This window comes from Alosa sapidissima, chromosome 17 (assembly GCF_018492685.1).
Source record: "Alosa sapidissima isolate fAloSap1 chromosome 17, fAloSap1.pri, whole genome shotgun sequence".
Lineage (NCBI taxonomy): Eukaryota > Metazoa > Chordata > Actinopteri > Clupeiformes > Clupeidae > Alosa > Alosa sapidissima.
Window position 1 is genome coordinate 28510875 of NC_055973.1, and position 14412 is coordinate 28525286.

Below are 14412 nucleotides of genomic sequence, written 5' to 3' on the forward strand. Positions count from 1 at the left end.
TTGCACACGTTCACCTGCATTACGCGCACACACGTGCACACACATACATACACCCTCATCTCACGCTCATCATCTCACCATCGATTACCACACGCTCACGCCCACCTCCGCCCATCACTCCATCGGTCATCCATTCATCTGTCCAGCCGCCCTTCGCCAGGCCCATCTGTCTGTTTGTTCTTTTCTCCTCACGATCTTCCCTGTTTGCTCCTTGGACCTGTCAGTTGTAGCACTTAGACACACACACACACACACACACATACACACACACACACACACACAGTTATCTGTGTCTCCCCTGGATGAAGGAATGTTAATATAAGTGAGAGAATTTAAAAAAATGAATTCCTTCAACCACAAGAGAAAAATACAACCTGCATAAATGTCATGTTGACTAGTCAAGTCAAGTCAAGTCAGTTTTATTTAGTATAGCGCATTTAACATGCACAAAGTGCAACCCAAAGCACTCCACATACAAGACATTGACAAAAAACAAAAGACAATAAGACAAAAGATGCCGGACGGAGCGGCGTAGTCGCCAGCGCTCCTGTGACACTAAGACATACAAGACAGACAACACAGCAAATTGAAAATAAATAAATAAAATAATAATAATCATGTTAACATTAGTCCAATTTCCAACCAGCTGAAAAAGTCCAAGGGCAATGATGACCCGCGTGAAACTGCCAATGCAAGACCAACAAAGTTCTTTCACTGACCAACTCAGAGAGTTTACTGGCAGTCTGGAGAGCAGAGCACCGGAAGAACAACAGTCTGAAGTCATGATGGGCGATCTTCCTGCTGATCAGCAGCTCGGTGGCTTAAGCAAGACGTTTGTTGCTTCATGGCTCCCGACGTCGCCATCAGAGCGCCCCACGTCAGCACTCAATCCAGACTGCAGGCACCCAGCGTCAGAGGCTATACGTTAACGTTATTGCAGCTCGCAGGTCAGCCGCAGCTCGGTGGTCGTGGCAGCTGCAGATCTCTCGCAGAGTAGGCCCATTGCCCTGAGCAATCTTTCCATCCAGACGAGTCCAGACCATAGACAGTAAAAGAAATGGACGAACAGACTCCGTCGTTTTCAATGGGAGGGCACTGAGTCAAATAGAACGATTTTTCAGTTGGTCCCCCCAGTACTGCGCAGACTCACACTTAACTTCGTGACGTTAGCCATCGAACTGAATCTTGTAACTCATATGATAGATACACAGAAATTCTTCTCACACTTCCTTTGCCTTCAAAGTCATCAAAGTTAAACATTTATTTATGTATTATTATTAATATCATTCTCACCAAGTCGTGTTAATGTTGAAGCTACCATACATGATCATCTTCAAAAACAGTCATGCTAAAACAAAACAAAAAAGTTATAGCCTTGAAGCTAATCTTCTTTCCACTTTTCCGACCTACGGTCAATCCATCGAAAACCTCTGAAATGATTAGTGCCGTTTTAAAAAAAAAATAGGTTTACTTTTTTGTATTATTATTAGGTTGCCTCTGTGTAATGCTTTACCTTAACATACGGTCGTGTATGCTAGGTTTTGCTCATAGATATATCTATGGGTTTTGCTTATGAGTTACCGTCATAGACAGTAAGGTGGACTGAGCTTCTTATCCAAACAATACGGTTATCTCCCTACGGCGCGAAAGAGAGATTACGTCAAAGCTAGCTTCCCTCCAACCGAACAAGCTAACTATTCTTCTTACGGGTAACCAACGTTACAGGCGAGGTAATGGAGTCTGTTTTGCCTTTGTAGTGTTTATGTAGATTACACAGAAGCTACAATATCGGCACAGGATATATGTTATATGAAGTTATGGTATTTAAAAAAAATCCTAGAATGAATGGACTTCTATGGGAGTTAGCAGAGAGGTGGTCCCTCCAGCCTACGTCGATTCTTCTACTTCCGGGAATTCGCCTGCCCCCTTGGTCCAGACAGAGGATGTGCAGCGTCAGATGGAAGAGGGACGGCTAGTTAAGGCAAGCTCATCAGCCCAGTAGAATAGAAACTAACGTTACCGTTAGTTATCAGCCAGAAAAAAGGACCAAGAATAACACAAAACTATCGAAAATAACGTAAATAAAAGGTGAAAACATTTAACTTGACAAATAAATAAAAAAAAAATAACATAAAATTACGAACATTACATAAAAACAAACAAAAACATGATGCCAGACGGAGCGGCGTGTCTCGCCAGCGTCCCCGTAACCTAGCAACCATGACTATGGAACGTGCTGCACATATTGAGTTGTCATTCAAGATTCACGTGAAGCCTCAAAGAAAGGTTGAATGCGGTTCAGTCTAGTAGAGGGTTTCAAGATACGAAACCTCTGACTTTTTCCACATCCACTTCATATTGGTTTATTTTTGCTGTCGTATTATATACTTATATCTAATTCAGCTGTATAAACAGAGACTGCATCTTGAAATATCAAGTGATAACAATAACATTAGCAGCAATAACATCAGTGTGACCTGATCAGTTATCAAGTTTATAAGGCTTTTTCATCACATATGGACTATAGAGAGATATGATTGATCTCAGCAAAGATTGAGGACAGATCCCAGATTTTCTTGTAGTACATATTGCATTTTATACAATCAACCTGTCTAACTTCTCAATGTCTGATGTTTAGAAACGAAGTGTTTGAAAAATGATCAACTGGATGCAGCTTTGAAGCGGCACAGCATATTCCACCCTTTTTGACCGTTATCGGCCTTTACAAGACACACCTGTTGGTAGTCCATCTTTCTCTCGCCCCTCGGAGCACGTAGGGGAGACATGGGAAGTGTGAGAAAAGGAGCGAGAAATATAACAGGGGAGGAAGAAGTGAGAAGAGATATGGAGAGAGACAGTCTGAGAGTGAGGTTGTGGGGGAGGCTGCGAAGGAGAGAGGGGAAGGAAGGATGGATATGCAGAGGAGGAGAAGAGAGAGAGAATTTCAGAGATGACGGATGGTATGAAGAAAGAAGGTCAGGTAGAAAACACGGAAGATGAAAAAGGACAGAAGAGAAGAGCGGACCGCACAGAAAAGATGAACGAGATTGAAAGACAGAAAGACAAATAGTAAAAGAGAAAGATCGATGGATAGAGAGAGAGAGAGAGGCGGAGAGAGAGATGTGGATAGAGAAAGAGAGAGAGAGATGTGGAGAGTGAGAGAGAGAGAGAGATGTGGAGAGAGAGAGAGGCGGAGAGAGAGAGAGAGAGAGAGAGAGATGTGGAAAGAGAGGCGGAAAGAGAGGTGAAGAGAGCAGTAGCAGGTGTTCTGCCGAGCCAGAAGAGACGTCTGCCACAGCACGCTCCTCGGAGGGCACCGAGCCGAGTTGGCACAGGCAGGCGAAAGGTGTGGCATGGCGCATATGTCACTTCCTGTCACAGTGGCCGCTAGCACCTCTGCCAGGGGGTGCGAGGTCACACTCGCTAACCTCCCCGTCACCCCTCCTCCACTTGCCAGTCGTCATGGCAGCGTCTCATGGTAGCGTCACGTGACCGGAGGTAAAGTCTCACAAGGCACGTGGGTGTGCATTTTATTTTGTTCCCATCGTGGAAAGGTGACAGGGAATAAATAAAAGCTGGCAGAGCCTCAGTGCATTGCGCATGGTAGTCATGCTCTGAATCGCTACATTAGGCTGATGGGATTTCAAAAGTGAGCGCAGTCTCTTTGTTCCTTTTGTAGGATTTGAAAGAGAACACACACACAAACAGCACCACTCATACTGTGCAGTGGAACTAATGCCAAGCCATGCTTATATAATTGGAAGTTCAGGCACTGTGTGGTTTTGAAGTTCTCTACAGAGAGGTAATTGTTTCATTGCTGTGCTTTTTTTTAGGTGTCGAATATCTTAGCATTGGTGTTTGGTTGGTTGTTTGGTATGTTGTGTTGCGTCCTAGAGACCCATTTCAAAAGGAATGATTGGCAGTTCTGTTTCTGGTCCATATCAGAAACAGAGCCAGACATCATGTGTGCTCAAATCTTCCCTCCTTCAGCACCCTCTCATCTGAAGTTTGTCTTATATTATGAAGCAGCCCCACCTCTCCAGCCATGCCTGTGTCCACGTTCCACTGAGCTCACAGGCCATGCGGTAACACAAGCACACCCCACACACCACTTCCTGTTGACCTTTCTCATTCATACTTAGAATCCATATTGCTCTCCTTCTCTACACAACATTACTCCTTGAGTGATGGTCTTCGACAGATACACACAACGCTAGTCATCACACTCTCATTCATTGTCCTTGTCATTTGCTTTCTCTAATGTCCAGGATCATGTTACAGTGCACATCTGCTTCCAGTTGGCATTGGACCATCCATTTTCTCTCATTCGCACATCATTGCATCAATTCCCCTTTGAAATGGTAGCATCATGGTTACAGTAGCTGTACTGTTGTTGTACTAATATGGATGTGTATGTATATTCCACATACTCTTTGAAGTCTCTACTTGGCTATATCTTGCTATAAATGGTGTAAACTTGCCAAAAAAAAAGAGAACGATTGTGTCCTGAAAACCTAGTTTGGTACGGACAAAAGCAAAAAAAGAAATGTAGAAGGGCATCATTTATATTTAAGGACGTTGCTTTTGTGAGGCTTGTATGTTGTGCCCCCGACTCCAGCGCCTGTGTGTGTGTATGTCTTGTTTCTACAGACTGTAATTGTAATCCCTTTGGCTCAGACAGTGATCGCTGTAATGACACAGGATTTTGTAAGTGTAAGGAGGGAGCGACAGGGCCTAAGTGCCACGAATGTCTGCCGGGATATTTGTGGGACAATGGCTGCAAATGTAAGTAGAACCTCCACCCAACCCCCTTTTCTCTCCAGCTAGCCTCTATCTTTCCTCTACTCCTCCATACCTCTCTCTTTCTCTCTCTCTGTCCATCCCTCTCTCCCTCTGCAGCTGCTGGCCCCCTGCACTGGCCTTGCCTCTTTTCCTCTTCTCCCTCCCTCCATCTCTCTCTCTCTCTCTCTCTCTCTCTCTCACCTCTTTTCTCTTGCATTTGCTCTCCTCCTCCCCTCCTCCTCTTTGTGTGTCTCCACGGCTGCTCCAGCTTTGGCCCTGCAGGCATGAGAAGCTGCTGAGCGCCTGCACCAGCAGGTGTGAGTGACCTCGCGCTACACAGACGGGCAAAACTGCACAAAGTCTGCACAACAACGGCTACACTTCTGCCAAAAAGAAAAAGTTCCCACCGCTTGAACTTTGCAAGCATGTCCCCAATAGAGCTCTTGATTACTGTTTGGAGATTTCATGCCTACCTCTCTTCCCTACATGCTCGTTGCTCTATGTGTGGAGGGCGTCTGGGTTTTTTTGGGAGGGGTACTTGGACGCAAACCTGCATGTGGCTGATGTATTTTTATGCCCATTATTCTAGAAATTGCCAGGCAGCAGCTTCGCACGAGCGAGAGAAAAAAACAAACAATGGCAAAGAAAATGGGGAAAAACAGAATAGATAGATAAATGAGAGAGAGAGAGTGAGACAGAGAGAGAGAACAGCTGAGCAGCTGAGCTAATATTTGCAGCCTGCAGCATGTTGGGAGCTGGTGGCGGTATGGTGCTCACTGAGGGGTTGAGGGGGCTGTTTGTGGTGCCTGATTCAAGCCGTCTGCCATCTTGGCTGTTTGAAAGTGTTCCCCACCCTTCTTCTCCCCCATGCCAGTGGCGAGTGGCATCACGGACATATCAGCATGCCATCAGCCCTAACGCTGGGGGTACATGCCAGTGCTGAACAGTGCATGCAGTTTGATTTTGTTATTTGTTTTTGTGTTTTGTTTTGTTTTCATTTGGGGTGCATAATCTACAGGGTAAATATTGTGGATGGTTTTTGACTGCTTTGGAAATTCAGTGTTTTTAATTATGTAGCAGGTCTGTGTTTTTCTCTCTTCTTCTGGTAGTGGTGGTAGAGTGCGGACACATGCTGTCTCATTGCGTTGCACAGTTATGATGGTGTGTGTCGTCAGGAATAGTGCGAATTGGACAGACAAGCGCACACACACGTGCACACACACACACGCGCACACACACACGCGCGCGCACACACACACACACACACACACACACACACACACACACACACACACACAAAGCCACTAAGAACAAAAGAAAGAGAAGAGACTGACTGAGCAAGAAATACAGTTGGAGAGTGCAAGATGGAGAGACAGAGAGAGGGGAGAAAACAGCATGCTAGTGAGTATGAATCCTTGAGGGATGGATAGGTTGAGGTCATTCGTGAACACAGAGCCCCTGAGAGATATGCAGAACTGGGGTTGGATGTTCGTGGAGCCCAGCTGAGTTTATGAGACAACATGACTGTGACTCCAGTGAAAGACAAAACAAAACAAAACAAACTTGAAAGCAGAAAACCCATCCAGACCCATGAACAGTGGATAAGAGCAGATTAATATTTCATTGCCATGTGGTGCTCTCAAAGAAGACGTATAGCAGAGAAAGAAGATAACATAAAACTAAAAATTTGCAAACATACAAGTGGACAGTGACGACCAGTCTGTCTAATCTCATTTGATAAAGACTCCTATTGTAGCTGTCTTGTTCATGGTAGACGTAGAAGGACACTGGAATGACAATTCAAAGAACAGCTGCCTCAAAGAGCTTTTCGAGTTGCTAAAACTTCCTTCCTTTTCAACCTTGTGTTGCCTTTGTGCTCCCTGAAGTTTCTGAGACGCCATGCGTTTGGCGCCATCAGTATTCAGATTCCAGCGTGTAATTAAAAACTCAAATCTCTCCTCAAATAGCCTGTTATTCTCTGGGAGGCAGCACCTAGTTCGCTCGGCGTTTCTCAATAAATATTATCCCTCATATCAAAAGTAAACCCAATAAGGCACGCAATTTATTTCCCCTCTCTCTCTCCCTCTCTCTCTCTCTCTCTCTGTTTACACGTGAGTAAATTGTAAAGGTGGGGGGAGGGAGTTGAGGTGTGTGTGCGGGGTGGGGGTTGGTGGGTGGTTGTGAAAATGTGAACAAAGCCTTGATCATTCCGAAGCTACAAGGGGTCATCGCAAATGTAGAAATGGAATATGGGAGTTGTATTGTGTGTCTGAATGGCAAACCATAACCTAACTACAGACACACACTGATGGCTCTTAAAAAAAGGCCTTCTTTTGGGTTGCTCTCCAAATATAGTCGCGCCTCCCTACTCATTTATTAAGCTGAAAAGCTCCTCTCCCACTGCCGCCCGCCTTCTCTGTGGTGTGTCCAAGTCGGAGCGCAGGGTTGTTTTGAAATCTGCTGCGTGAGCGTGTGTGTGTTTGTGTGTTTGTGAAAGGCACCTAGCCGAGTGCCGTTTTCAGATGTTCCACGTTAGACATACTGCGGGAGGGCTTGGGCGGAGCTGCCTGTGCGAGGTGTTCTGCATGTCCTTCTCTGGGGAGAAATAAGGATGGTTGTTGTTGTTAGTCTAACCCAGTGCCATAAATCACACACAAATATGCACACAAGCACACACACACACACATACACACACACACACACACACACACACACACACACACACACAAGGCTAACACGCACACTAAGCTAACACACACATGCACACACACACACACACACACACACACACACACACACACACACACCACTCTCAAAGCCTCAGCGCCTTTACAGGGTGCAGTCAGAGACTGATGGGGAGAAACAAGATTGGGGGTATGCAGTTAAAACCATATACTGTTATACATAGAGGCACATGTGATGCAGTTAAAACCATATACTGTTATACATAGAGGCACGTGATGCAGTAAAAAACATATACTGTTATACATAGAGGCACATGTGATGCAACATGTGATGCAGTAAAAACCATATACTGTTATACATAGAGGCACATGTGATGCAGTTAAAACCATATACTGTTATACATAGAGGCACATGTGATGCAACATGTGATGCAGTAAAACCATATACTGTTATACATAGAGGCACATGTGATGCAGTAAAAAACATATACTTTTATACATAGAGGCACATGTGATGCAACATGTGATGCAGTAAAAACCATATACTGTTATACATAGAGGCACATGTGATGCAGTTAAAACCATATACTGTTATACATAGAGGCACATGTGATGCAGTTAAAACCATATACTGTTATACATAGAGGCACATGTGATGCAACATGTGAAGCAGTAAAAAACATATACTGTTATACATAGAGGCACATGTGATGCAGTAAAAAACATATACTGTCATACATAGAGGCACATGTGATGCAGTAAAAAACATATACTGTCATACATAGAGGCACATGTGATGCAGTAAAAAACATATACTGTTATACATAGAGGCACATGTGATGCAGTAAAAAACATATACTGTTATACATAGAGGCACATGTGATGCAGTAAAAAACATATACTGTTATACATAGAGGCACATGTGATGCAGTAAAAAACATATACTGTTATACATAGAGGCACATGTGATGCAGTAAAAAACATATACTGTTATACATAGAGGCACATGTGATGCAGTAAAAAACATATACTGTTATACATAGAGGCACATGTGATGCAGTAAAAAACATATACTGTTATACATAGAGGCACATGTGATGCAGTTAAAACCATATACTGTTATACATAGAGGCACATGTGATGCAGTTAAAACCATATACTGTTATACATAGAGGCACATGTGATGCAGTTAAAACCATATACTGTTATACATAGAGGCACATGTGATGCAGTTAAAACCATATACTGTTATACATAGAGGCTATCACACATGTGATGCAGAAGGAAGAGAAAAAAAGGAGGTGGAGGCTGAATGAAGGGAGGTAGACAATGTCCACAAATAGCCACACACTCTCTTTCAACACACTCTGATGTCTGGTCAGGGGGGACTTAAGGAGTTGGTGAGTAGGTGTGAATGGCTCAAGTTAATTTCAAAAGGTCTCACATACACATACACAACCCTCTTCCTTTAACACAATGTCTCACCCCTCTTCTCTCTCTCTCTCTCTCTCTCTCTCTCTCTCTCCCTCTCCCTCCCTCTCTCTCTCTCTCCCTCTCTGATCAGTTTGGTAGCAGCTGGTATTGATGTCTCCATTCAAACACAATCAATATCTTCCCCTCCTCATTTTAGCAGCAAGTTGAAAAAGCTTGGCTTAATGCAATAATAAGATGCTTTACCTATTAGGCGAAAATAACATTAGAGAGGTTGGCAGCCTCATCAATACACTTATGGTGGGGAGTGATCTTACAAGACCTTTTGGAAAACCAGAAAAAAAGGCCTGGTTAATTTGTGCAGAAATAGCAGTGTGCCTACAAAAGGCCAGTAAAAGAGATGGGGGAAAGGGATTATGATGAAATGATAAAAATGGACAGAACAGGAGAAGTTGATGTGTAATTTATGGTGACATGTTATCGTTAGAACAGAACCCCTGGAGTCCAACATGGCAGTCTAATTCAATTCTCTGATTGCTTGCGCTGTGACTCCTGAGATGGCAATTCCAATGTATTCCCAGACAGAGTGAGGAATAATTGTAAAACACATATGAAAATGATATCCGTCTCCAGCCTAATGGCTGTGACCAACTGGCAAAATGGCTGTTAGATTGAACTCTGTCATGATGACTGACTACACACTAAAGTGAACAAAAATATTTTGAAAAACTGGCTTCAATCAGAATCCTGAAAAAAATAGCAACAGCAACAAATCACTTCCTATTTCTCGTTTGAACTGTATTTGCAAATGCAAACAGGCCAAAAGCCTTTGCACAAATGTAAAAATGAGTACCACCTTAATAGCATCCATGATCAGAAGCCAAACAAACTGTAAACCTAAGGCGCTCACATGACGTTAAGCATTTTCTGGCGCATAATGTGACGTTTGAGAACCTAAAACCCCGTTTCTCCCAGTTGACACGACAACACATTACCGGCGTTATCAGAAATCTCCACTTTGGCCTGAGTTTTTAGAAATAATCGTTTTCTGTGATAAAAACGGGGTTTTTCGTGTAAATGAGAGGCCAAACCACAGGGAAATATCTGCGTCTTCCCTTCTTGTAAACGGGGCCTCAACCCAAGAGTCTGAATTACTGGCTGGTTGCTGTTTGGTGAAGCTGATGTCCCCCAAATGCTCATCTCTCTGCAACCCTCTGTGAAGTTTGCTGTTATGACTACACAAACACACACACACACACACGCACGCATGCACGCACGCACGCACGCACACACACACACACACACACACACACACACACAGTCCCTAGCGTTGTGTCTCACCCAAAATAGCCCGTAAGGTGCATGAACAGATGTGGTAATAAACAAGAGTTTGCAAAAAAACAACCACCCTCAAACAGCACAGCAAGGTGAGAAAACCGTAAGCATATGATATTCTCTGTCAGGTCAAGGCCCACCGATGTCTCACATGTTTTTAATGCAAGATTTTATTAATTTCCCGCAGTATTCATTTTTTAAATACCTAGCCACAGAGTTTAACTTGAAGTGTAAGCTTTCTGGAATTGGCAGATGCTTGGCTTTTTGATCTATGGCTGCTGTTCTGCTCTTGTTGGTGTGTGTGTGTGTGTGTGTGTGTGTGTGTGTGTGTGTGTGTGTGTGTGTGTGTGTTTATGTGTGTGTGTGTGTGTGTGTGTGTGTGTGTGTGTGTGTGTGTGTGTGTGTGTGTGCCTTCCCCCCTCTCCCTCTCTTCCTCTGTCTTCGTCTGGTTTGTTTGTTAGTTTGCGCTCAGGTTTGTTTGCCTGCAGCTTGCTTGACAGTCTCCCTCCTGGTGCTGTATGGAGACGCTCCGAACTTCTCTAAAGTCGGCTCGTTTGTTTTGGAGAGGCCCAGTGGGCAGGCACACACACACACACACACTATATGTTGAAGTGATTTTATAGATCACACTCAGCAGTCCAAAGGACAGCGTCAGTGTTGAGTGTTCACCGTTGCATTTGACAGAGAAGTAAAGTTAGATCCTCCTCCATTTCCCTCAGTGTCTCAGCATTGTCGAACACATTTGATGGTGCACTGAACATCAGCCCACAGTTTATACCGACACAAAATGCCCTCATTTTGCACTTGAGCAGAGAACCACATAATGTTGTGGGGTAATTTCTGAAGAGAAACGGCCCAATTATTTGGATATTTTAATGGGAAGTCGTGTTGCCTGTAGATGAGCTCGTCTGGCAGAGCTGCCTCTCCTTTCCATTTGATCAGAAACTCTTCCAACAATGCAGTTTACAGATGAACAGATGGGGAGCCTTGATAAATCACTGGGCTACTGGGAATGGAATTACATTATATGGGTATAAATGTTTTAATCCATGCAAATGCCGTAGACTGTCTTTTACATAGTAATGAATGTATTTCTGTCAATTTTAACTGTATTCATACTTTTCCGCCACTGAAATCTCATGTGAGTAGAGCTGCTATGTGTTGACTGAGTGTCAGTGTTTTGGCTTTTCTGAAAATGTAAATCTCAGTAAGATGTTCACAGTAGTCATTATGACGGAAGATGTTTATACTAGTGTTTTGACAAATTGTGAAGGAAGTTACGCCTGATCTCACTGCCTGTTCTCACCCCTGTTTGTTTTTTTGCCTCTTGTCTCATTTTTCTGTTTGTGTCTGTCTCACTCTCTGTCTTGCCTGTCTCTCTCTCTTCCTGTCTGTCTTGATTCTGTCGCCCTCGCTCGCTCGCTCTCAGCCCGCGTGTGCGACAACGAGATGCTCCGTTGTCAGAACGGCGGCGTGTGCCTGAACAACCTGCGCTGCCAGTGTCCAGCCGGCTTCAGCGGCCTTCTGTGCGAGAAGGCCCAGTGTGAGGGCGAGGCTGGCGGCTGCAGCGGGCCCGATTCCGGCGCCCCGTCCACGTCTGCCCTCCACCCGCCCCTGGCGTCCCTGCTGCTGGCGCTGGCCCTCAGCCTAGCGCCCATCCTCCTGGGAGAGGCCTGCTGGTCCTCCTCCATCTGACCGAGGATGAGGACGAGGACACCCACCCAACCAACCAACCAACCAACTCCCCCCCACCCCGCCTCCTCAGTGCACAAATCTCCCCACCCCCATCTGACCGACCCACCGCCGCCGACACCAATGCCACCACAACGTCCATGAAGCCTCTTGAACTACCCCCACCCCCCCCACCCCCAAAACCTGACTAAAGAACGGAGAGCGCCCAGCAGAGAGACGTCCAGCTGATTTATGAACTCTGCGCTAGACTCTGCCCCGTGCCTTGTGCCCCAACCCCCACCACCTCCCTCAGCTGCCTCGGCCTTGCCCTCGCTCCCCATGGCCACATGGCTGTTGATTAAGGAATGTGCCAGAATTTCAAGGAAATTGGTAAAGAAGTGATTTAAAAAAAATACAAATAAATGAATATATAGTATTATATATATAAATATATATGCTAAGACAGAAGCTAAGACATTATATGGCTAGATGAATAAAGATTAATTAACATTAATGTAAAAAAATATATATATATATAGTATATGAAAAATATTGATCAGAGTACTAGAATCGATTTGTCATTTACAAATCGTGGCGACGGTGAAACATTTTCAAACTGATCGTAGGCTACACAAAGCGCAGACTGTTCACTCAACGGAGACCAGTGGACTAAGCCATATCAGACACTCAGCCCCCTGTTATGCCAACAGCCCACCCCCAAACCCAATCAAGATGGGAGAAACTGATGAGGACTCACCCAATATTCCCCTTTGGATCACCGTGGCTACGGGAGCTGCAATCAGCACACAGCTAACACGCTAGTAGTCAGCCGCTACCCAAGCTAGGGGTACGTTTTCTGGGCTGGCTTGGACAGCTTTAGGGCTACCCTGACAACCATGGTGACTGTCCAGCTTGAAAGGACTGTCCAGCTTGAAAGGACTGTCCAGCTTGAAATGACATTTGGGAGAAAAAAAGAAACAGATGAGTAAAGGGAGAAAAGGGGAAAAAAAAAAAAAAAACAGACTCATCAATGAAACTTCAGCATACTTTGCTGTCAGTGCGTTGTGGATTTAGGGAACTTCATCCAGACTATCACATGATCTCGAGTACAAATTAAAATAAAAAAAAGAAAGAAAGAAATTCACCCCTTCCTCTCTTCTCTTCTCTCTCTCTCTTTCCCTTTCTCTCACTCTCTCTAGCCCCCTCTCTCTCTCTTCATTCTCCCATCTCCATGCTACCACTTGTACATCCCTCTGACCCTACCTGTCACTGACCTGTGCTTTTGTGAACGTTACTCTGTAACCCCTGTTAACTTTCTCTCTTTTATTTCCAATGTTTTTCTTTTTTCTTTTATTGTTTTGCTTTGGTTTTGTTTGATTCTTGGTCCAATGTTAGTGACGCACATGTGTAACAGCCTGCCCCACACCCTCCCCAGCCCTGTTCCTGTCTCACCCCCAGGAGTATATTCAATGAGCAAGCCGTATGCTTATTTGAACTTTTTAAGGCACTGCGTTACCGGAGGCTGTGGTCGCCACTGCGCGTGTTCACTTAAGCAGATAACATGCTAAGAGGAAGAAAAAAAAATCATCTGTGTATTTAATTTTTGTATGGAAAAAAGAAGTTATTTTCTTGACAGAGCAAAGATAATGTAGAACATATACTTTTTTGTATTATTATGGAATTGTGTTCAAGGGCAACTTGTTTGTGTGTTTGACCAAGGTGTAGACGGAATGCAAAATAAGCATTTTTGTTTGTTTTTGGCTTGTTTTGTTTTTCTTCATTCTGTTGTTTTTAGTTCTTTGTTTTATTTTGTTTCTTTCTTGAGGTTGTGCAGAGTTTCCTCGGTATTGGCAAAGTGCTGGCATCAAAGAATATCAGTTTACATATATACTAAAGTGTAATAAAATCCCACCAAAGGACATTCTAAATGTTTTCTTGTTGCTTTAACACTGGAGATTTAAGTGAATAAAAGTTTAAAAATGCGTATTGGTAGTATGACAATCCTGTCTTTATCAACACATTGCAACATCAAGAGTTTGCCCAATTGTACTGCATTTGGAACATATAATTATATATGTTTTCATAAGGCATGACACAACATTACACCATTACAACACAGTGTGTCATAATTCCGTATTCATGTCATGTTTTCATTTGATATAAAACAAGCTTTGCAGGTTATTTTGTGCACGTTTTCCTTACGTGTCAAACATTGCATAACAACATAATGCAGCAGACGTTGAAATATCTGACTCACCATGATAACCTTGTCACCAAAACCTTCCCATAAATAGGCTTCCTTGCAGTAGTGTGAGTTTTACATTGAAATTCAGCACAGTGAGGTTTTGTTTAAAGAGAACCATGTATTATCGGGTCGAATTAAATATTAACCGGTATTGACATCTTGCTAAGGGCCTTTGTTGTGAGGCCAGTGTCTTCCAGCAGGGCAGCAGGCTGGTTCTCCATTATATAAAAATCCATTTTGGGGCAGCATAAAACTTAAGCTGAG

The 14412-nt window shown here is 43.9% G+C and overlaps 1 protein-coding gene across 4 annotated transcripts in view; it reads left to right on the top strand.

The window, feature by feature from the left end:
* ntng1a (netrin g1a) overlaps positions 1 to 12905 on the top strand; it is a 99596-nt gene extending 86691 nt beyond the window's left edge. For 2 of the 4 annotated variants that reach the window (XM_042068718.1, XM_042068717.1), the window contains exons 7-8: positions 4651 to 4785; positions 11662 to 12905. In XM_042068718.1, the coding sequence (XP_041924652.1) occupies positions 4651 to 4785; positions 11662 to 11927 (401 nt within the window). In that variant the 3' untranslated portion in view covers positions 11928 to 12905. The remainder of the gene's footprint in view (positions 1 to 4650; positions 4786 to 11661) is intronic. The other 2 variants (XM_042068719.1, XM_042068720.1) reach the window with 1 other exon arrangement.
* The last annotated feature ends 1507 nt before the right edge of the window (positions 12906 to 14412 follow it).